We start from the raw sequence: 24,910 nt of genomic DNA, 5'->3' as shown, positions 1-24,910 counted from the left end.
GAACAGAGAGTATAGGAGGGTAAAATACCCAACAAAGACTCACTGGAAAGCACAGTAGGCCCACTTGATAATAGCACTGAAACTGGTCAGGATTTTACACACTCCCATTTGCAGATGACTCATGGTAATTCATGAATTTGTGGTAAATTCTTAAGGAGCTAGAGCTTAATGGGGCCTACAAACACTCAAATTAAGCAGTCACAGTTCCCTTCCAGGACAAAGCCCGGTATTACAGAGAAAGGCTACGAATAAAAGTAACAACTACTACCGCAGTCAGTTGAAAAGACCCTAAGTATAAGAAAAGGTGATTCCACAAAAAAAACGGGGAAAAGATGGAGAAAAACCTCGGAAATCTCAGGAAAAATTAGGCTCTATTTTTACCACTTCATAAACACGGCATAAGAAGAACTTTAGAGCCATAAATCTGGAAAGAGTATTCAGAACCACTCTGCCCTGCCACAAGTTTGGGGAAAGTGATTTCACGTAAGAATGACCAACAGAGAGGACTATGGCACACGCAGCAGAATGACACCCTGATGGTCAGAAACGTGCCAGAAAGACAAGCCGACAAAACAGAAGGAAGCTAGAATCTACGGTCTCAACACATGAGAAAAGACATGAAGAAAATGATATAAGGTAAACAAGCTATAAATCAGAAGAAAAAGTCAGAATTCTGAGTTAAACATTTGAAGTAAATGGAAAAAAAATCACTTCAGAAGTGAAGTCTAAATTAGAGGGTACACAAAAATGAATATACACCAGATAATGTTACATAAAAAGAGGTTGCAGTGAATGAAAAATACTAAAAATCAAAAAGAAAAAAGATGAAAAGAATTAAAAAGCACAAATACAGAACACAGGAAAAGAAGATCCAACATACTAAGAGAGGCTCCAAACTGTGTGTAGATAAGAAAATAATAACATAATCATAACTATACATGGTATACAGAATATTTAAGATTTTCTTATTCTAATAGCTGTGTATTTAATGTTGCATAAAATAACTGACTACACGAGATTCTAAAATTTTATCACAGATGATGTCCCTGAGAACCATGATTCTCACCATGTCAGAAAGTAGATAAAGATTTTACATAAAAGAGTTAAGTAAATAAAACCCAGTAGCCACAAAGTTCAATGGAAAATATCACCATGAACTCAGGAGGTGTTTTCATCTTTTAAAAGTATGTGCATTTCATAACTCTGTCCAAAGGCCTAGAAAGACAGACCCACCAGTAGCAACACTGAGTAGCCAGGAGGTGCTCTTAAAATACATTTTAAAACTAAAAGAAACCAGAGCACCTGGGAGAAATCAATGGTTCCAGGCCTGGGGCAGGATATGTACAAGAGGATCCCGAAACATCTTGTTCATAACAAGCAGAAAGTAGTTCAGGAGCCAGCACTGCACAGGCTCCAACTGGTCAAAGATAGCATCAATAAGGGGTATGTCAAAAATGGACTGAAATATATGAAATGTAATTAAATGCATGAATTCCAAAGGGCAATTTGTTTTTAAATCTAATTGGTTACCATTAAAGGATCCTATTTTTAAAACTGCTAAATACATAAAGAGAATGAATTATTCTACTTTTCCCATATGAACCATACCACATGGTAACCAAATAGCAGATGATGGGAAGCTATGTCCTTATAGAAGCAGTCCAGTTAGAAAAGGAAAGATAGATGGGATGATTATCATTTGGCAGTCCTTAATGAGTTCCTGGATCTAGCGTCAATTGCTATGTACATCACAAAATGAGAAACAACTGACATCATGTGTGTCCTGATGGTAGAACACACCACTCCCAGGGAATAGTCTTGCCCCCTCCCCCAAGCCACCAGATGCAGCTATCAATCTCCATGAAATAAAAAGGACTGAGCAACAGGTTAAACTAGACTACAGGGATGCAATCGGCAAAAGCTGGACTATGGAAAAATCACAACCAATGGCCAGGTTTCTTCAATCAGTTCCAAAAAAAAAAAAAAACCAACAACAAAAAAGAAGAGAAACCTAGAGATTAAAAGAACAAAAGCAAGCACAACTAAACCATTATACAGAAGTAAACTAGAGTGTTTAGGGTGTACCAGGCTAAGAGCCAGTCACCCCAAAGCCCACAACTTTTAATGCTTGACAAAAACCGTGTAGCTTTTTTTATAATGGCGTCACTCATCAGTCAAAATAAGAAATGAAACTTAATGACTAACATGCATTCTTGACACTAACCCTACTACAGCCTTCAGTACCTTAAGATATCTGCAAAGTTTAAAAGATTATCTTTATGTTCGGACTTGACTAAGCAGAGCGACTTGATTGAAAATGAATCTAAGGCTTGAAAAGTATTTACCTATTGAGAGTACAGAATAGGAGTATTAGGTTTTAGAGCAAAAGATCTGACTTCCTGCCATAATGCAATGCTACTTCCTAACTTACCTTAGGCAAGTTTAACAAACAAGGAAATTAATATTAGCCAAGAAGCAAAGGCACTGGCCGGGTTAGGCAATTTTCTAGACAGTTCTTTCTTGGAGCTGTCTAGCAGGGAAACAATGACAAATGTGATTAATGTTATGAAGGAAGTACAGGATGCTCTGATGTGAGCCACATAATAAAAATAAACATGGCATACCTCTCAGATGAGATGAGGAAGAGGAAACACTGGGACCCAGTCTTAAGCACTTAACTTCTGATTCTTTCTTTTTCTTTTTCATCTTTAGATGAGACTAATAAAACCAAGACTATCTGGTAGGTAAATAAATTTATTCATATTTAATTGTAAAACTATGGACCTTACAACATGAAGAAAAATAAGCCTTGGCATCAGTTAAGGCTATGCTGATGAAGAAAGGAGAGAAAAGAATGCTTATCAATAATACATAATGCAAAATGAGATGCAGGCAATCCTGTTAATCTCCATGTCTTTTACTACAGTTTAACATGTGTATACATGTACACACACGTGTTGTAATAATCCAACAGGTATCTGCCACCCATTACTGTGGGAGTTAATTCTCTTACTCCCAGATTAGAAGGTGGTCACAATCTAACAGCAACATTCACACTGGGAGATTCTGATAGCTGCTTAGAGAAATGTCCCTAAAGCTTCTAGAGAAACATGCTACAGATGAACAAAGGTCATCTGAAAAACTGAAACAGTTGTCATGTTTACATGATTTTAATTTAAAAAGCTGAATCCAAAGAAAAGTATTTTATTTAAACATTCTTCTCTAAGCAATTTTTATATAAAGGATGTTTTTTTAAAAATCTCAACCATAAGAAAATACTGTTTTGTACTCTGAGTTTTTTTTAAATGTTTTACATCAACATCATTTGCATTTAGTTATCATACCCCAAATTATGTGCTTTATTTAAAAGCATAATAATTAAAATAATGTACTATTTATTTTATTCTTATTGTTCACATAGTATTATCTTTTTTTTTCTTCTACTATCTTATAGGAGCAAGGAGTTGTACATAGTCAGCTTTAAAATACCACAAGGGCGAGTACAGAATTGGAGCCACATATATCCTCACCCCTTCTCTATCTCCTTTTTTCTCCCCTCTTAAGTAGCCTTTGGGTTTCTTTGTTGTTTTGTTGTGAGATGGGGGTCTCACTGTTACCCAGGTTGGAGTGCAGTGGCCTTACCTCGGCTCCCTGCATCCTCTGCCTCCCAGGCTCAAGTGACTCTCCCACCTCAGCCTCCTGAGTGGTTGGGACCACAGGTGTGCACCACCACACCAGGCTAATTTTTCTATTTTTGGCAGAGACGGAGTTTCACCATGTTGGCCAGGCTGGTCTCAAACTCCTGAGCTCAGGCGATCCACCAGCCTTGGCCTCCTAAAGTGCTGGGATTACAGGCATGAGACACTGAGCCCATCGTTAAGTAGCCTTTGTAATCTTCTTCACCAGCATACAGGGAAAGGACAAAAATACATGGAACTCAATATATTACTTATTAATAAAGGCCAAAAAAAGCATTTATTTAAGTGAGTTTTGTAAATTACTCCCATTCTCCATTTCTACCCATAGCATCTAAAGAATGTGAAAAGTATCAAGAAATTTTCTCTATTTTTAAAATTTAAAACACTTAAAAAAGATAAATTTAGCTTTATTTCTTTAAGAATACCCAGAGAAACAAAACAAAACCAAGTTCCTAATTGAAGACTCCCTTATAATTAGCATACAACATGTAAATAGAAGCTTCATAAGGTACTTTGATTTTTTTTTTTTTTTTTTGGTATCCTGAATCTGTCTACCCATATAAATAGCATGAGAAACTAGGGGATGGGGGTGGAGAATTTTCTTCTTTAAAACTGAATGTTTATTTAACATGATTTCTAAAATACAGAAGGAAATTGTTAAAAATTCTGTTAGTGGGCTATAAAGTAGTAAGATGTTTCTTACTACACATACCATGCCTATCCTATGTTAAAATTAGTAATGAACAGTAGACTGTTTTTAGATAGCTTCGCTACATAAAAGTGATTCACTAAAGGTGTTTTTAATAAAAGAATCTCTGGCCAGGTGCAGTGGCTCACGCCTGTAAATCCCAGCACTTTGGGATGCCAAGGTGGGCGAATCATGAGGTCAGGAGGTTGAGATCAGCCTGGCCAACATGGTGAAACCCTCTCTCTACTAAAAATACAAAAAATTAGCTGGGCGTGGTGGCGGGTGCCTGTAATCCCAGCTACTTGGGAGGCTGAGGCTGGAGAATCACTTGAACCCGGGAAGTGGAGGTTGCCAGGAGCTGAGATCGGGTCACCGCACTCCAGCCTGGGCAACAGAATGAGACTCCGTCTCAAAATAAATAAATCAATAAATAGAGTTAAAAATTTGGTTAACTAAAAAACTATTATAAATAGTATATAGTGATATTTTCCTTATCTAATTTTTCTATGAAACTTCTAAACACAAGTTGTTTGTGTATGTTTCTGTGTTTGTTTTTCTAATAATACTCCTGCAAAGCAAAAAGTGTCTTCAGTTCTTTGTAATATATGTTGATTAGCATAACAGATAAAAATTTTTTTGGCCTTTCCCCCAAAGTCTTCTACGACATTTTACAGAGATATTTGTGTTTAAATTTACTTACTTTGTAATACGGTCAATGTTGGCAATCTGCTTCTGGTTCCGTATAATCTCAATGGCTGCCCAAAGATGCTGGATAGCTTTTGTATCCGCCTGTCGTCTTTTTGTTAAACGTGCCATGACCTGTTTACTTCTTTAGCTGCAGTAATAAACAAAAACATAAGGGAAAAAAACAGATTACAAAATGAATTATCAGTATAAGTGAGTAACATTATCAGGACCTCTCAACTATTGATTATACTTAGTATGTAGTATTGCCCACTTTCTATTTTTTTCTACCATCCACATCACCAGTTACTTCATATAAAGTATCATTCATTTCATTACATCATGAAGAATGACATTCTAAAAGCCAAAAACTTAAAAAGGTTATCCCAAGAAGGATAAGTGGTCACTTCATACCAATATACTTTTAGAAAATGCATTTAAGTTTATTCTAAAACGCAGAAATACTCCGAGATAAAACTTCATTTGTTGACATCGCGTTGTCTGTAATTTGATCAATACAAAATGGAATTTAAATATTCTAATTGGTACTTTGGTTTATTATAATCATGGCTTAAAAATCAAATTTTATATACATACATAGATATATGAAAACAATATTATTTTAAATCAAACCATGAATATTAAATATAAGAAAGTTACTCCTGGAATGAGATGTGAAAGGTTGAGGGACAGAACACTAGAAGGTCACAAATTATGAAGAATGGTAACATTCTTGGATTAGGTGTAAGTTTTGGGGGTATTTATTACACTATTAGGAAACAGCATTGTTATTTTACTCAAATTTTAGTATTCCAGATGAATTGAAGAAAACTGCCACCACACCTCCCACCTCCCAATAATTTTCCTGCTGTCTCCTGGCAAGATGGGGAAAGAAAAGAGGTTAAACCCTGGATGTCCGGAGAGCAGTGGTATCACAGAGAGGATTCTCTTAACTCAGCATGGAGAGACGTGTTTGTAGGAATCTGGTAAGCATTTGTCATGAATCCTAGCATTGGGGACGCACTGAAACATCTCTCTAGATCACACATGTTATCATGCTGAGTTTAAAATCTAGGTTCTTAAATATACAGTGAACATTAAGCCTTCTGAGATTGCTGAAATCTCCTTGACCTGCCCTTTCCTATCTTTTAAGTTTAGAGAATGAGGGAGGGAAGCACTTTGCTGTGTTCCATGACTGGCCAAGACAGTCACAGGAATCTCCTTTTTCTCTACCTCTGTGTTTCTTCACAGCCTACTCAGTTCCCCTCCTTTCTCAGACAAACACAAATAAACTCTATAGTTGCTAACAAAACTTGAGAAAACTGGGTCAGTCAGGCTCCTAAAATAAGATGTCTTTCAGAATTACACCACCATCAGAATACATTTTGAACATGTTTAAAGGTATTCCTGAATATTCTCACACTATTACTTCTAATAGTTCCAAGCTGCTCCACAGAGCAAATAACTTAAAAATAATACCAGTATTCAAGTTCTAAAGAAAACTTAGGAAAATCAGTTGGTTCTGTATAAATTTATACATAACAAAAATATAAAAATTATAACTTAGGAACACTTCCATTTTAGACAGTAATCACTTTTAAATGTACAAAAATTTCTCTGTTTAAGGGCACTTGTGTTGGAGCACCAACTTTCAGAATCCGATATGCCTTAATGGAAGGAATTCATTGGTAAGGATTTAACATATGTCAGAAAGTGACATCTAATGGTGAACTGTAATAATACAACTCAATCCTGCGAGATTATATAAATACTCAGATAAATGAACAAAGTTTCACTCATTCTTACATAGTTAAAAATATATACAGGTGTCCACTTTATCTAAGGCACTGTGCTAGACACAATGAAGTAGTTAAAACTGTATAAACAGCGACCCTTGCCAAAAAAAATCTAAAACTGGCAGAGGAAATTTGACATATACATGGAACTAACTGTAAGGTCATATATGACATATAAATGGTCCACAATATGTGCTATAAAAATTCAGACAAGGGAGACACTACTTCTCGCTGAGGTAAAATTTCAGCAGAAAGAGATGAGGAACTCTGCAAAATGGTAAATATGTAGGAAAATGTAAAAGCCAATTTTTCCCTTTCTTAATTTCTTTAAAAGATAATTGGCAGTTTAAAGCAAAGATAAAAATAATTGATAGATGTCATTAGGCTTATAACACACGTAGAAATAAAATATATAACAACCAAAGCACAAAGGAAGGGAAGTGGGAGTAAGCAGAAATATATTATTTTAAATTTCCTATATTTTACGCAAGTAGTATTATATTAATTCAAGGGAGGCTATTGTAAATTAAGGATGCATATTATAATTTCTAGAGCAAACACTGAAGAATAATACAAATAGGTATAGGTAACAAGTCAACTTGTAAATTTTTTTTCACAATTCATGATATGTAAGAATATGAATAATTTACTCAGAACTATAAAAAATACAGCAAAGCTGTAAAATGTAAAATGTTAAATTTAACAGCAAAGCTAACATTTTAAAATAATACCATAATAAACAGTAAATGTAACTATTTATATAACATAACCAGAAGAATGTAGTGGGGACTAAGTAGCAGAAACCCTAAAAGTGATGTCACAGATTCCTAGAAATGATTAAAATCAAGATTAAAGAATGAAGCAATGCTACATCTCAGAAAAACAGGTGTAAAGTTAAAAATCAAAGATTTTGAGAACTACCTGAATCAAGTCACAGAAAATAAACATACCTTGTAATACAGGTACACTATAAAGAGGATGATCATTAGTTATAAGAGCCCACGTAGAACATTGCAAAAAATGCCAGGGAAAGACAAATCCAAGTGAGAGAAATACAATGAAGTTTGAGGCATATTACAAAGGTACCAAAAACAACTTGACCCATGGAGGCAAGATCTCTTTAAAGTGCAACCATAAATTATCCTTTCTTATGAAATCTAAATTCATTCACTCATTTAACATATAATTCATATATGCGTGTTACACACCAGGTGCTCTTCTATGCTCTAGGGATATAGCAATAAGCAAAACGGACAAAAATCCTTCTCTCATCCAGTACATGACTAGTGATGTGACTAGATATAAGAAAAGAACAGCAATTTGGGTGTTCATCAATAAAAAGAAAGTCTTAGAATCCTGGGTACAGAGAGCTGATTACTTAAGGTCCTTGTTGATATGGCCAAACCAAATCTTACAGGCCATCCTTATCTGAGTGCACACTGCATTACTGCTCATAGTTCCCAATTATGCTCCCAAACTTCACACCTCCATCTCTTTGTTTATGCAGTTCTCTCTCCCTGGAATGTTCTCCCCTGCCTCTTACCAATTATTAAAAATTTCCTTGTCCTTTCTAGGATCTACTTTAATGCAATTTTCCCTGACCAGGCTTTTCTCCTGGAATCAAACCAAATAAAACTCAATTGTCCTCTGTATTCTAATACCAATTTGTTTATACATCTCTTACAAATGTATTGCTTTTGTACAGAATTCCTCAAAAGAATTGTTTTAATTCAACTAAGACAAGATACGTCTTATTCATTTTTATAACTCATGTTTTTCAAGGTGCCGAGCAATTTTGAACATACTAAACCTTCAATATAAAATTATTAAATTCACTTTTTTTCAGCTGTTATGTAAATAACAAGAGCCCAGAGTGAACCTTCATTTATGTTTTATCAAAGATTGAGACATCAAAAAGAAAGATCAGAAGACTCTTTGTAGAGATCATTAATACAGTCTTCAATCTTTGTTCTGCTCCAACACATTTGAGGAATATTACAGGCTCCTTTTGGTAAAAGTAGACCATGATTCTCAAGAAGCCTGTAGTTAAAAAAAAATAAAAAGTAGCAAAAACTTCTGAGTAACTTTAATAAGCCCCTAGGTGATACTGATATTCTCTATCCCAACAAATCCAGATGTACTGCAATCTCCTCAGTCTACAGAAGTGTCATTTTATATCCACACTACTTCTACACAAACTGGGGTGAGGGCAAAAGGGAGAATAAAGGAGAAAACACGTCAGAAAAAAACTTAAGAGTAAGCAAAATTAAACAAGACGTTGCTTGGTGATATATACATATTTGTGAAAACTGCTTTAAGGAAACGATAAACACAATAGTTAACAAGAACAGCTGAGGGGGCAGGGAAGAGAGATGGAGGAGCACAGTATGAGAATTCAAAACACCAAATAGGTTCGATTTTTACTTCTGGTGGTAGGTTCAGGTTTTTTATCAGTATACTGCATAAAATGTTTTCAAATATTTGCATCAAATATTATTACTTTTCCCCAAAGTGTATTAGCACTTTTAAATTATTTTTCATTGTCTATTCATACCATTTTCCCATTTATATATTAATTTTTATATTAGGTTTATCCATACAATGCTTTTCTCTTTGCCTCTTAATAAACATTAAATACAATTTTACTGAAATCTAGCTATGTATTCCTTTATCATTGCTTTTGTGATCAGAAGTCCTTCTACACTCAGATCAGAAAAATACGCCATTATATTTTGTAGTTTTTTATTTTTGTTTTTTATTTTTTGAGGCGGAGTTTCGCTCTTGTCACCCAGGCTGGAGTGCAATGGTGTGATTTCGGCTCACTGCAACCTCCACCTCCCAGGTTCAAGTGATTCTCCTGCATCAGCCTCCCGTTGTAGCGAGGATTACAGGGGTGCACCACCACAGCTGGGTAATTTTTGTATTTTTAGTAGAGATGGGGTTTCGCCATGTTGGCCAGGCTGGTCTTGAACTCCTGACCTCAGGTGATCCGCCCACCTAGGCCTCGCAAAGTGCTGGGGAGAATTACTTTTTAAAATTATGATTAGTAAACTTTATTTTTTAGAGCAATTTTAAGTTCACAGCAAAATTGAGTGGAAAATACAGAGTTCCCACATACTCCCTGGCCCCACAAATGCACATGCACAACCTCCCCTATTATCAACATCCCACACCAGAGCAACACATTTGTTAAAAATCAACAAACCTACACTGACATATCATTATGACCCAAGGTCCACAGTATACATTAGCGTTCACTCTTGGTGTTGTACATGCCATGGGTTTTGACCAATGTATGAATGACAAGCATGTGCCACTGTAGTACCCATGGGTTTTGACCAACGTATGAATGACAAGCATGTGCCACTGTAGTGCCCATGGGTTCTGACCAATGTATGAATGACAAGCATGTGCCACTGTAGTGCCCATGGGTTCTGACCAACGTATGAATGACAAGCATGTGCCACTGCAGTGCCCTTGGGTTTTGACCAACGTATGAATGACAAGCATGTGCCACTGTAGTGCCCTTGGGTTTTGACCAATGTATGAATGACAAGCATGTGCCACTGTAGTGCCCTTGGGTTCTGACCAATGTATGAATGACAAGCATGTGCCACTGCAGTGCCCTTGGGTTCTGACCAACGTATGAATGACAAGCATGTGCCACTGTAGTGCCCATGGGTTCTGACCAATGTATGAATGACAAGCATGTGCCACCGTAGTGCCCTTGGGTTTTGACCAATGTATGAATGACAAGCATGTGCCACTGTAGTGCCCATGGGTTCTGACCAATGTATGAATGACAAGCATGTGCCACTGTAGTGCACATGGGTTTTGACCAATGTATGAATGACAAGCATGTGCCACTGTAGTGCCCTTGGGTTTTGACCAATGTATGAATGACAAGCATGTGCCACTGTAGTGCCCTTGGGTTCTGACCAATGTATGAATGACAAGCATGTGCCACTGCAGTGCCCTTGGGTTCTGACCAACGTATGAATGACAAGCATGTGCCACTGTAGTGCCCATGGGTTCTGACCAACGTATGAATGACAAGCATGTGCCACCGTAGTGCCCTTGGGTTTTGACCAATGTATGAATGACAAGCATGTGCCACTGTAGTGCCCATGGGTTCTGACCAATGTATGAATGACAAGCATGTGCCACTGTAGTGCACATGGGTTTTGACCAATGTATGAATGACAAGCATGTGCCACTGTAGTGCCCTTGGGTTTTGACCAATGTATGAATGACAAGCATGTGCCACTGTAGTGCCCATACAGAATAGTTCCACTGAATTAAAAATTGTCTGTGCTCCACCTATTCATCCCTTCCTTCCCTAACCCTTGGCAACCACTGGTCTTTTTACTACTGTCTCCATAGTTTTGCCTTTTCCAAGATGTCACAGAGTTGGAATCATACAGTATGTGGCCTTTTCAGGTTGGCCTCCTTCACTTAGTAATATGCATTAAGTTTCCTCCATAGCTTTTTATGGCTTGATAGACTGTTACTTTTTAGTACTGAATAACATTCCACTGGCTGCATATAACACAGTTCATCCATTCACCTACTCGAGGAAAGGTTGCTTCTAAGTTTTGGCAATCAAAACAAAGCTGCTATAAACATCCATGTGCATGTTTTTATGTGCACATAAGTTTTCAATTCATAAGGGTAAATACCAAGGAGTGTAGCTGCTGGTTCGTATGGTTAGAAAATGTTCAGTTGTATAACAACCTGCCAAACTGTCTTCCCAAGTGACCGGACCATTTTGCACTTCCACCAGCAATGACTGAGCGCTTCTGTTGTTCCACATCGTCATCAACATTTGGTATTGTCAGTGTTTTGGATCTGGGCCATTCTAATAAGTATGTGGTAATACCTCACTGATGTTTTAATTTTTAATTCCCTAATGATATATGATATTGAATGTATTTTCATATGTTTATTTGTCATCCGTATTTCTTTGGTGAGGTGTCCAGCCAGGTCTTTTGCCCTTAAAACAAATTTTTTTTTAGTATTTTTGAAACAGGGTCTCACTCTGTCACCCAGTCTGAAGTGCAGTCAAAGCTAACTATAACCTCAAATTCCTGGGCTCAAGCAATCCTCCTTAGACTCTAGAGTAGCTAGGACTACAGGCATGCACCACCATGCCCTGCTCATGTTTTATTTGTTAATGTTTTGGAGAGGCAGGATTACGCTATGTTACCCAGGTTGGTCTCCAATTCTGGGCCTCAAGTGATCCTCCCACCTTTGCCCTTCTGCCCATTTCTAGAACATGTTCTTCATTTTCTTATTATTTAATGTTAGATGTTCTTTTTATGTTTTGCTTGATGGTCCTTTATCAGATGTGTCTTTTGCAAGTATTTTCTCCCAGTCTGTGGCCTGTCATCACAATTTCTTGACATTATCTTTGACAGAACAAAAGTATTAAATTTTAACGAAGTCCAGCTTATCAATTCTCTCCTTCGTGGATCATGCCTTTGCTGTTGTACCTAAAACATTATCACCACACAAAAGGTAATCTAGGTTTCCTCCTGTGCTATTGCCTAAGAGTTTTACAGTTTTGTATTTTACATTTAGGTCTCTGATCCATTTTCAGTTAATTTTTGTGAGGGATGTTAAGGTCTTTGCCTAGATGATTCTTCTTTTTTTTTTTTTCTGAAAGTGGATGTCCATTTGTTCCAGCACCATTTCCTCAAGGGCTATTTTTTGCTCCAATGTATTGCCTCTGCTCCTTGGTAAAAGTTGAACTGACTGTATTTATGTGAGTATTTCTGGGTTCTCTATTCTGTTCCATCCATTTGTCCTGTCACCAATGCCACATTGTCTTGGTCACTAAAGTTTACAGTAAGTCTTTAAGTCAGGTAGTATCAGTCCTCAGACTTTGTCCTTCAATAGTATGATGACTATTTTGGGTATTTTGTCTCTGCATATAAACTTTAGAATCAGTTTGTTGATATCCATGAAATAACTTGCTGGGATTCTGATTGAGACTACATGAATCTATACATAAAAGTGGGAAGAATGGACATCTTGACAATATTGTTTTCCTATCCATGAACATGGAATATCTCATCATTTATTTAATCTTTTATCTCTATCATCAGAACTCTGCAGTCTTCCTGATATACATCTTATCCACAATTTATTAGATTTCTACCTAAGCATTTCATTTCGGGGGTACTAATGTAAATGATAATGCTTTCAATTTCACATTACACTTGTTCATTGCTGATAAATAGGAAAGTGATAGATTTTTGTATATTACCCTCATATCCTGCAACTTGGCTATAATCACTTAGTAGTTCCAGGAGTGTTTTTGTTAATTCTTTTGGATTTGCTATATAAATGATCATGTCATCTGTCAACAAAGACAGTTTTATTTCTTTCTTCCCAATCTATTTGCTTCTTATTTCTGTTTATTATCTTATTGCATTAGCTAGTACTGCAGTTTGAATGTTTTCGTTTCTCCAAAATTCATGTGGGAAATTAAACCCCAAGGTGACGGCATTACGAGGTGGAGACTTTGGGAGGTGATTGGGCCATGGGGGCTCTGCCCTCATGAATGGGATTAATGCCCTTATAAAAGAGGCTTCAGAGACCTGCCTGGCCATTCCATCTCTTCTGCCATGTGAGGACACAGCAATAAAGTATCATCTTGGAAGCAGAGTAACCCTTACCAGACACTGAATCTGCTGACGGTTTTGATCTTGGACTTCCCAGCATGCAGAACTGTGAGAAATAAACTTCTGTTATTTATAAATTACCCAGTCTGTGGTATTTTGTTACAGCAGCAGGAATAGAGTAAGACAGCTAGGACTTCCTATATGACGTTGAAAGGCAGTGTGGTGAGGGGACATTCTTGCCTTGTTCCTGATCTTAATGGAAAAGCTTCAAGTTCCTTACCATTAAGTGTGATGTTAGCTGTAGGGTTTGTAAAGATATTCTTTAACAAGTCAAGGAAGCTCCCTTTTATTCCTAGTTTCTTGGGAGTTTTTATGAAAGAATGTTGGGTTTTGTCAAATTCTCCTTCTGTATCTGTTGGTAAGATCATGTGATTTTGATAAACTATTTTTATTCTCATTTAGTTCCAAATATTTAAAAGTTCCTCAAGATTTATTCTTTGAGCCCTGTTATTCAGAAGTGTGTGTTTAATCTCAATATATTTGGGGATTTCCCAGCTATCTTTGTTATTAATTTCAATCTTCATTCCACTGTGGTCTGACAGCAGATATATTATTTCTATTAAGTTTATTAAGGTCTGTTTCATGGCATCGAATGTGGTCTATGTTGGTGAATGTTCTGTGTGACCTTCAGAAGAACGTGTGATCTGCTATTATTGAATAATGTAATCTATAGACGTCAATTATATCCAGTTGATTGATGTTTTTGAGTTCAACTACGTCCTTACCAACTTTCTGCCTGCTAGATCAATCTATTTTTGCTAGAGGCGTATTGATATCTCCAACTATAGTAGTGGATTCATTTATTTCTCCTTGCAGTTCTATCAGTTTTTGCATCATATATTCTGATGCTTGGTTGTTAGGTGCGTACACATTAAGCACTGTTATGCCTTCTTAGAATATTGACTCCTTTATCATTATGTACTGCCCACCTTTATCCCTTATAACTTCCCTACCTCTGAAGTCCTTTGTCTGAAACTGATACAGCTATTCTGATTTTCTTTTCATTAGTGTTACCATGCTATATTCTTTATCTCTTCAATCTGTATATTTAAGTGGGTTTCTGGCAGTCAAGATATTGTTGGGTTGAGTTTTTTGACCCACTCTCACAATCTCTGTCTTTTAATGGCTGTGTTTAGGCCATATTTCAAGTGATGATTAATATAGTTAGATTAATATCTACCATGTTTGTCACTATGTTCTATTGGTTGACTTTGTTATTCTTATTTCTGTCTTGCACACTTTTTCTACCTTTTGTGGTTTTAGTTGAGCATTCTATGCAATTCAGTTTTCTCTCCTTTCTTATCACATCAATTATACTTCTTGCTTTACTATTTGTAGTGGTTTCCCTAGAGTTTGCAACATACATTACAATTAACCCAAGTCCACTTTCGAATAACATTATGCTGCTTCATGGGCAGTGCAAGTACCTTACAGTAACAAAATATTCTGAATTCTTCCCTCTAGTCCCTTGTGCCATTTCACTTATAAACTGTCATTCATTTAACTTACACATAAACTGTCATTCATTTTACTTACCCATAAGCACGCATGCACACACACACACACACACACACACACACACGCACACATAATCAAATACACAGTTACTATTATTGTTTCAAAAAAATTATCTGTTAGTAGGAAGAAAAAATTTTTATTTTACATTTCCTTATTCCTTCTTGAATGGCCTTCCTTTCTTCATCTACATCCAGGTTTCTAACTGAAATAATCTGCCTTCTTTCTGAAGAACTTTTTTTAACATTTATTACAAGGCAAGAAATTCCCTTAATTTTGTCTGACAAAGTCTGTATCTTTACTTTTTATGAAAGATATAGTTTTGCTGGATACAGAATCCTAGGTTGGTGGGGTTTTTTCTTTCAACATTTTATTTCATTCCAACTCGTCCTGCTTGCATGGTTTCTGAAGAAAAATCAGATGTAATTCTTAACTGTGCTCCTCTATAGGTAAAGTGTTTATTCCTCTGGATTCTTTCAAGTTTAATTTTCTGACATTTGAATATGGTATGCTTAGGTATAATATTTTTGCCATTTAGCCTGCTTGGTGTTTTCTGAACTTCCTTGATCTTTGGTTGGTATCTGATACTGGTGAAATTGTCAAGCATTTTTGACTCAAATATTGCTTCTGTCCCTTTCGCTCCTTCTTCCCTTCTGGTATTCCCATTATACATACATTACATCTTTCATAGCTTTCCTGTAGTTCTTGAATATCCTGTTGTCGATTGGTTTTTTCCCCAGACTTGTCTCTCTCTGCTTTTCAGTTCTGAAGATTTCTAGTTGTCATATCCTCACATTCAGAGATTCTCTCCTTAGTCACGTCCAGTCTACTGATAAGCCCACCAAAGGCTTTTTACGGTCTGTTAGCGTTTTTGATCTCTCGCACTTGATTCCTTCTTAGAATTTCCATCTCTATGCTTATATCGTCCATTTATTCTTGTTGCCCATGTTTTGACATTAAAACTCTTAGCATTTTAATCATAGTTTTTAATAACCCCTGGTCTGATTATTCCAACATTCCTGCATATCTGACTCTAGTTCTGATGCTTGTTCAGTTTCTTCACACTGTTGTTTTTTGCTTTTTAGTAGGCCTTGTAATTTTTTGCTGAAAGGTCAACGTGATGTACTGGGTAAAAGGAACCTTGCTAAACAGGACTTTAATAACATAGTGTAAGGTGTGGGGAAGGGAAGCCGTCTTAGTCCTATGATTAGATTCAATCTTTAGACAGCCTGTGCCACTGGACTGTGAACTTCACCAGGGCTGCACAGTTTCCCCCCTTATATGGGACAGCATGACTGGAGGGTGTTGAAGCTGTATATTTCCCTTTCCCCATGTAGAAAGCTACAGTAGGCTGGAGTTAGGTATTTGCCTTCCCCCAGGTAGGTTAGGCTTTGGTAATACCATGTCTCCTGAGGGTAGGCTTTGTTAAGAACAGAAAGCTCTTGCATATTTCAAAATGATCCCTTTCCCCCTCCCGCTCCAAGAAGCACAAGGAGATTTTTCTTCAATATTCACTGTGAGGTCAAGCTCCTAGAGGTAAAAACTCAAAACTGTGGCAGCCCTCCCCCATGACTGGGTCCCTCTGAAGTTTCTAACTCTCAGAGTTGTCCATACTGGGCATCTAGCGATTCATCAATTACGGTTCAGCCTTTCCTACTCCAGCACTGATCCCCACAGAGGTTTTTCCTTGTGGGTTTGTGTTCCGGTAAGTTGCGATTCTTTATATCTACCTATCTGTCTCTCCAATTTTTGGTGCAGCAGTACGCCCCATAGTTTCACTTCCCTGATGGATCTAAAAGAGTTTTGTTTATTATTATTATTTTTGCTTGTTCAGCTTTTTACTTGTTGTTAGGACAGCACGGTTACTTATGAGCTCCTTACATGCCAGGCTGGAAACCATGGAATTACTTTTTGAATGTGGCATTAAATGAAAATACAGAATGTTTCCCTGAAGAAGCAACCACTGAACTAGTATGATTCACTGAAGGACTTTTCTCTTCTCCGACAAAATGTGATACATTCCTAATCATATGTTAAATTTTCTTTTAAGAGACAGAGTCTTACTATGTTGCCCAGGCTGGACTCCATTCTCCTGGGCTCAAGTAATCCTCCTACCTCAGCCTCCCGAGGGACCACAGGTACACATACCACCATGCCTGGCATTATATATTAAATTCTTATCAATACTAGCATTAGATTTTTTTAATGTGTTTGGTCTTTTATTGGCGCCCCACAATTTTCATTATAACTTGCATGTATAAGCTACATATATACAAGGTATAATTATAATAAATTCCATGTTATCATTCTTTCCTATACAATTATTGCATATGTAGTATTGTCTGCCCAGCAGTATTGTCAGTTTTTTAAAGCATCCCATATTTTAAACCTTCTTCATGCCCCTAATAACTTTTACCATAAAGTAGATGCTAAATAAATACTTACTGATTCAATACTCTCCCCAGCCAAACCTGAGATGTTAAAAAATTAGTTGTTGGTTCCCAGGGGGCATCAAGAGTTACTGTTTAATGGGTATAGAGTTTAAGTTTTACAAAATAAAAAGAATCACAGAGATGGATGATGGTGAGAATTGCACATTATAAATGCATTTAAATACACTAAACTGTACTCCTAAAAATGATAAAGATAATAAATTCTATGTTATGTGTATCTTGCCACATTTAAAAAAAACTTTAAAAATAGGAGGAGAAATTAATCTAGTCTATAATAATAAATGGTTAACTACCAGGTATTAAGAAAAGTAAAGATCAATAATACTACCCCAAGAGCCCCCAAGATAATCAATCTGCTGTATGCTTTCCATATGTGGCAGGCATAGAACATGGATAACTGGCAATACAGAGCCCTTAGAATGGATCTCCTGGTAGCTTTTTGTTTGTTTGGATCAAAGTACATTAGATTAAGAATGGGAAATACTGCTATGTAACACATTGATCAAGGTTCCTGATAGCAAAACAGGTCATTATGAACCCTTTATTCACCTTTTAAAACATCTTTTAATTACTTTTTTAGTTATACTAGTAAAGTAAAAGGATATTTCAGGACTTTTCAATTTGACAAAACAGTTTATAAAACAAAATGGTGGGTGAGAAAATTGTTACCCTTTTTATTTTTTGAAAAGCTTTATTGAGGTATAATTCACATACAATTCACCCATTTGAAGTGTACAATTCAGTGGTTTTTGGAACATTACATTATTTATTTTTAAAACTGTAGCAAAATATCTATTAATATAGAATTTGCCATCTTACCCATTTTTGAGTACACAATCTGGCAGCACTAACTACTTTACATTCCCAGTGTTTTGCAACCATCACCATTTCCTATTTCTAAAACATTTTTATCACCCCAAACTACAGACCATTAAATAATACTTCCCCATTCTCCGCTCTTCCAAGCCCCTAGCATCCTCACATCCACTTTCTGTATCTATTAATATGCCTAGATATTTCATGAGTGGAATCATACAGTATTTGTCCTTTTGTGTCTGTCTTATTTCAATTAGTGTGTTTTCTAGGTTCATCCATTTTGTTGCACGTGCCAGAACTTTATTTCTTCTTATGGCTGAAGAATATTCCACCGTATGGATAAATCACAATTTGTTTATCCACTCATCTGTTGATGGACACTTGGGTAGTTTCCATCTTTTGAAAAATGCTGTGAATGAGACTGCAGTGAACACTGGCATACAAGTATCTGCTTGGGTCTGCCTTCAATTCCTTGGGGCATATACCCAGAAGTGGAATTGCCAGATCATGTAATAAATTCTACATTTAACCTTTTGAAGAATTGGTAAACTCTTTTTCATAAGCAGCTGCACCATTTTACAATCCCAACAGCAATGTACAAGTGTTCCAATTTCTCCACATTTTTACCAACACGTATTATTCCTAATTTTTTACTTTAAAAAAATCACAGCCATCTAAGTAATTACCTCATTGTGGTTTTGACCTGAATTTTGCTAATGACTAACGATGTTGAACACCTTTTCACGTATTTATTGGATATGTATATATGTCTGGAGAAATGTCTATTCAAGTCCTTTGCCCATTTTTAATTGGGTTGTCTTTTTGTTGCTGTTGAGTTGTAGGTGTTCTTTATATATTCTAGATACCAATCCAGTATCAGATATAAGCTTTGCAAACATTCTCCCATTCTGTAGACCGTCTTTATGCTTTCTTAATAAGGTCCTTTAATGCATAAAACTTTCAAATTTTGATAAAATATAACTTAACTATTTCTTCTTTTGTTGCTCATGCTTTTGGTATCATATCTAAGAATCCACTGCAAAACCAAAGGTCAGGAAGATTAAACTGTTTTCTTTTAAAAGTTTTAGGGTTCTGGCTTTTATATTTAGGTTACTGACACATGTGGAGTTAATTTTTATATGTGATGTGAGGTAGGTGGTCCAATTTCATTTTGTACATGTGGAAATCAAGTTATCTTGGCACCAACTGTTGATGAGACTATTCTTTCCCAATTGAGTGGACTTAGCATCCTTGTCAAAAATCAACAGCCATAGATGTATGGGTTTATTTCTGAACTCTAAATTCTATTCCACTAGACTATAAATCTATATTATTACTAGACTACATATCTATATTATTCCAATACCACATTGTTTTGATTACTGTAGCTTTGGAGTAAGTTTTGAAATGAGGAAGAGGAGAGTGGTAATTAAGGAAAAGCAACAAAAAGAATGCAAGACCAATGGGAGCTTTGGAAAATAATGGGTTTTTTAAGTTAACTCTGGCTACAGGGTGTAGAATGAGGAAAAAATATCACAACTTACTTTTGGACTAGGAAGAAGGGAGAGGTGAGTGTCAAGGATAATACTTAGATTTCCGGTTTTCCCAGGGTGTTATACTGGGGTGTCTTCAACTGAGATAAGAAATCTGGGATGGAGACTAAGTTTGCAGAAGGCAGTGGTATATGTATGTGTGTGCTGAGTTTGGTTTCAGGCAGACTAAGTTCAGGTGTCTTTTAGACATCTAAGGGAGATGTTAAGTACGTATGTGGAGATAGAGCTAGTGAGCTGGGGATATATGCTGAAGATTTGTGAGGCACCTAAGCATGGTAACTGAAACCATAAATGTAGATTAGACTGCCCCAGGAGAGAATATGGTAGAAAGTGACCTAGGCCCCTAAGAACTAGGAGCAAATCTAGGAGAGTTGTCTTACAGAAGTCCAGTGAAGGCAAGATTTCAGAAAGTACAGAATATTGCTAGGATGTCAAAAAGCAGAAAGAACTGAAAATATCCACTAGATTTAGCAATATGTTGGTCACTGGTGACTTCAGCAAGAACTGTCTTAGTGAAATAATAGCACCCCAACCGGACTGGAGTGGGTTAAGGAGTAAGTGGCAGGTGGAGAAACTGAAATAGAGAACTCTTTCCAGAAGACTGACTGAAAAAAGTAAAGGAGGTAGATGGAAAAGTAGCCAGAAAGAGACAGAAGAGAGGTCACATGAAGGTCTAGGATTATTTAAATTTTATTGTCATTTTAATTAAAATGCTACATACACATGATTTTTCAAAAATCAGATAGTCCCAAACCCCCTACCCCCTCTTCCTGCCACCCTAAGCCAATCACTGTCAACTATTTTAGTTTTCTTTTTTGGGTCTTACCTCTGTATTTACAAACCCTACCCTTATGTAATTATCTTCCTACTTAAGTCAATTAATCTCTTTCACATATACCTCTCCAACACACATACACTGTCCTACCTTTTTTCTTCTCAAGAAAGTCATTCTCCAATTTCTAGTTAAATCAAAATGCACTGTTAATTAGGACAATGCACTTCCCCACCACACTGAAATTAGGTGAGGCCACGTGTGGATTTGACAAATGGAGTCTGAGTAAAAGGGATTTATACCACTTGCACAATGGATGATTTAAGAAAGTTCACTATGATTTGCTATGCTTTCTTTTTCTTTATACTATGGGTAATGGCAATCCCCAATTGGTGGCTGCTCTGGTCAGCCTACATACTAGAATGAGGACAAATGACAGCAGAGCTCCCAGCTCATCTGTGACGGACATGTATTATGAGCAACAATCACTGTTTTAAACCACTGAGATTTTGAGGTTGCTTGATATCACAGCATCACCTAACCAACCATGCCTATCCTAGGAAGTCAAGGAGATTACACATGAGGAAAGACTTAAATAGTGAAAGAGAGCTAGCCATGCAAAGGGGAAGCACATGCAAAAGCCGTTAAGTGAGAAAGAACTCGGTATGTTTGAAGCAGAAAGGACAGTGGAATGAGGTAAACAGAACTATGAAAAGCAGATGAGAGCTATACTGAGATTAAATCATACAGAATCTAAAGCTACAATAAGTAGCTTGGATTGCAATATGACAGCAATACACAGCAATTGAAGGGATTTTAAGCTGGAGTAGGGTGTGAGGGGAACACGGTGTTAAGCAAAATGCTACATAATCAATCAAAAATAGTTGGCATTCCCTTTCCACAGCCAAATTCCAGATCTCAGGCTCAGGCAAGAAACCAAACAATACCTTTCTGGAGAAATTAAATGTTCCCAGAGAAAGACTCTTTAGACACTGACATTTGAAGGTATCTAAAGAAAAAGCCATCTGGCCACCTGACATCCCAACAGTAAATCCAACTCGCGCAGAATAGGTATAGGTATGTGTTGAGTCCAAGACAACTGTTCACACTAGCTTTCTAGTGTCTCACCCTTAAATGTGAACAGACAGCCACAGATAACCAGGTATTTGAGACTAGCTTCTCAATAAAGAAAGAGGACACATCAGGCAAACAGAAGAGGGTAAAGGTTGGGGGAGAAGGAGGAATTAAAAACAGAAAATGCAGAAACAGTAAACATTTTTAAAATATATGTAATTAATATGAAAGAGTTAGAAATAGAATTTTATCTATAAACCATAAATAGGATATAATAAGTAGGAATATTCAGGAAAATTTAAAATATGAGTAACAAATTCCGTTAAAGGGTCAGAAAATAAATTTGAGGCAATCTCCCAAAAAAGTAGAACAAAAAAATAAGGAATGCACAATAGGAGACAAGAAAAATACATGATATAATATCTGAATAATAAAATGGAAGGAAAAAATTATTCAAGAAGAGTTCCTAGCCCTGAAAAATAGCCATTTGCAAATAGAAAGGGCCCATCAACTGTCCAACATATGAATAGAAAGAAGGCCAAAGCACAACAGCTTAGAATATCAAAACACTGAGAGTTGCTTCCCAGGTAGTGGGGGGCTGATGGAGAGCGGTCATAAAAGAAAATGGAAGCTAGAAAATGATAGATGAAAGCCTTCTAAATTCTTTAGAAAAAGTATTTTCAACCTAAATGTCTAATCCCTCTAAATGATCAACTAGTGAAGGCCGACTAAAGACATTTCAGTCATGTAGATATTAAAAAAATTTATGCACCTTTTCTCAGGAAGCTACTAATATGAATAAATAAATCAGGAGAAAGAAAAACCTGCAATCTTGCCTTGTCCGGGAAACAGGACTCAACACAGAAGAAGGGAGGGAATGGGAATTCCCAAACCAAGAGCTTTATAGCAGACCTGTAAAAAAGTCCAGTCACCATTAGAGCAAGAGCAGACCAGGCTTAGGAAAGGGGCTCCAGGGAATAAACATGAAACTGAGCAACTGCCTTGGACTCAACACATACATATACCAATAAACATATAAATTTATGCTACAAACAAGTTTATTAACATCCATGCCAAAATCTTAAATAAACTTTGGCAAACAGAATAAAAATAGCATATTTTTTAATGTATCATTACAGAAATGCAATGATGGTTCAATACTAGGAAATACATTAATAAATGATAGCAGAAGAACTAAGAAGAATATGATCACCTCTAGAGATACTGAAAAAGCACTTGACAAAATTCAACATTCATTCATATAAAAAACCCTCAATAACTAAGAATTGAGGGATACTGCTTTAATATACAGGCATAACTCATTGTTTTACAAGTTGCTTTATTGTGCTCCACAAGTATTGCTTCTTTAAAAAAAAAAAAAATCTGATGTGGCAACCCTGAGTCAAGCAAGTCTACTGCCCTTTTTCTGACAGTGTATGCCCAGTTCATGTCTCTGGATAACATTTTGTTAAGTATCACAATATTTCAGACTTTTCCATTATTGTTATTGAGTTATGGTGATCTGTGATCAGTGATCTTTGCTGTTACTAATTATTTTGGGGTACCACAAACCACACCTATGTAAGATAGTGAACTTAATCAATAAATGTGTGCGTTCTGACTGCCCCACCAACTGCTCATTCTCCCATCTATCTCCCTCTGCTCGGGCCTCCTTGAGACACAACAATAATGAAATCCGGCGCATTAATAGCCCTACAATTGCCTCAAAGCGTTCAAGTGAACAGACAGTCACATCTCTCTCACTTTAAGTCAAAAACTAAAAATGATTAAGCTTAGTGAGGAAGGCATGTCAAAAGCCAAGACAGGCTGAAAGCTGGGCCTCTTAAGGCAAACAGCTATCCCAGCTGCGAATGTAAAGGTAAAGTTCTTGAAGGAAATTAAAAGCGCTCTTTCAGTGAACACATGAATAAGAAAGCAAAACAGCCTTATTGCTGCTTTGGAAAATATTTTAGTGGTCTGAATAGAACACCAGACCAGCCACAATATTCCCTTAAGCCAAAACCTAATCCAGAACAAGGACCTAACTCTCTTCGGTTCTATGAAGGCTGAGAGAGGTGAGGAAGCTGCAGAAGAAAAGTCTGAAGATTGCAGAGGTAGATTCATGAGGTTATTCATGAGGAAAAAAGCTGTCTCCAAAAGTACAGGAGGAAACCGCAAGTTATCCAGAAGATTTAGCTAAGATAACTGATTAAGGTGGCTACACTAAACAACAGATTTTCAATGAAGACAAAATAGTCTCATATTGGAAGAAATGCCATCTAGGACTTTCATAGCTAGAGAGGTGATGATGCCTGGGTTCAAATCATCAAAGGACAGGCTGACTCTTAATGCAGCTGGTAACATTAATTTGAAGCCAATGCTCATTTACCATTCTGAAAATCCTAGCGCCCTTAAGAATTATGCTAAATCTGCTCTGCCCGTGTTGTGTAGATGGAGCAACAAAGCCTAGATGACAGCATGTCTGTTTACAGAATGGTTTACAGAATATTTTGATCTCACTGTTGAGACTTACTGCTCAGAAAAATAGATTCCTTTCAAAATATTACTGCTCACTGGCAATCCACCTGGTTACCCCAGAGCTCTAATGGAGATGTACAGGGAGATTAGTGTTATTTTCATGTGGCTAACATGACATCCCTTCTGCAGCCCACTGATCAAGAAGTAATTTCAGCTGGGCGCAGTGGCTCACACCTGTAATCCCAGCACTTTGGGAGGCCGAGGCAGGAGGATCACTTGAGCCCAGGAGTTCAAGGCTGCAGTCAGCCCTGTTTGTGCCACTGCACTCCAGCCCAGGTGACAGAGCACGACCCTGTCTCGAAAAAAAAAAAAAAAAAAATTAAGTAATTAAGTAATTTCAACTTTCAGGTCTTATTAAAGAATACATTTCCTAAATCTAAAGCTAATATAGTGATTCCTCTGATGGATCCGGGCAAATTAACTCCAGATGTGGTAGAAATGGGAGGAGCCCTAGAATTAGAAGTCGAGCATGAAGATGTAACTGAATTGCTATAATCTCAGGATAAAACTTTAATGAATGAGGAGCTGCTTCTTATGGATAAGCAAACAAAGTAGTTTCTTGAGATGGAACCTAACCCTGATGAAGATGTTGTGAACACTGCTGAAATGACAACACAGGTTTCAGAATATTCCATAA

The 24,910-nt window shown here is 36.8% G+C and overlaps 1 protein-coding gene across 20 annotated transcripts in view; it reads right to left on the bottom strand.

The window, feature by feature from the left end:
* Positions 1 to 24,910, bottom strand: part of ZMYND11 (zinc finger MYND-type containing 11) — a 119,937-nt gene that overhangs the window by 69,022 nt on the left and 26,005 nt on the right. For 18 of the 20 annotated variants that reach the window (XM_004048971.4, XM_019035281.4, XM_019035285.4 and 15 more), the window contains exon 2: positions 5,087 to 5,221. In XM_004048971.4, the coding sequence (XP_004049019.1) occupies positions 5,087 to 5,202 (116 nt within the window). In that variant the 5' untranslated portion in view covers positions 5,203 to 5,221. Of the gene's footprint in view, positions 1 to 5,086; positions 5,224 to 24,910 lie in introns of those variants that run through there. The other 2 variants (XM_055353730.2, XM_063709834.1) reach the window with 1 other exon arrangement.

The sequence above is a fragment of the Gorilla gorilla genome, chromosome 8 (assembly GCF_029281585.2).
Source record: "Gorilla gorilla gorilla isolate KB3781 chromosome 8, NHGRI_mGorGor1-v2.1_pri, whole genome shotgun sequence".
NCBI lineage: Eukaryota > Metazoa > Chordata > Mammalia > Primates > Hominidae > Gorilla > Gorilla gorilla.
Note: the sequence above shows the minus strand (reverse complement) of the source record. Positions and strands in the feature narration are given on the sequence as shown.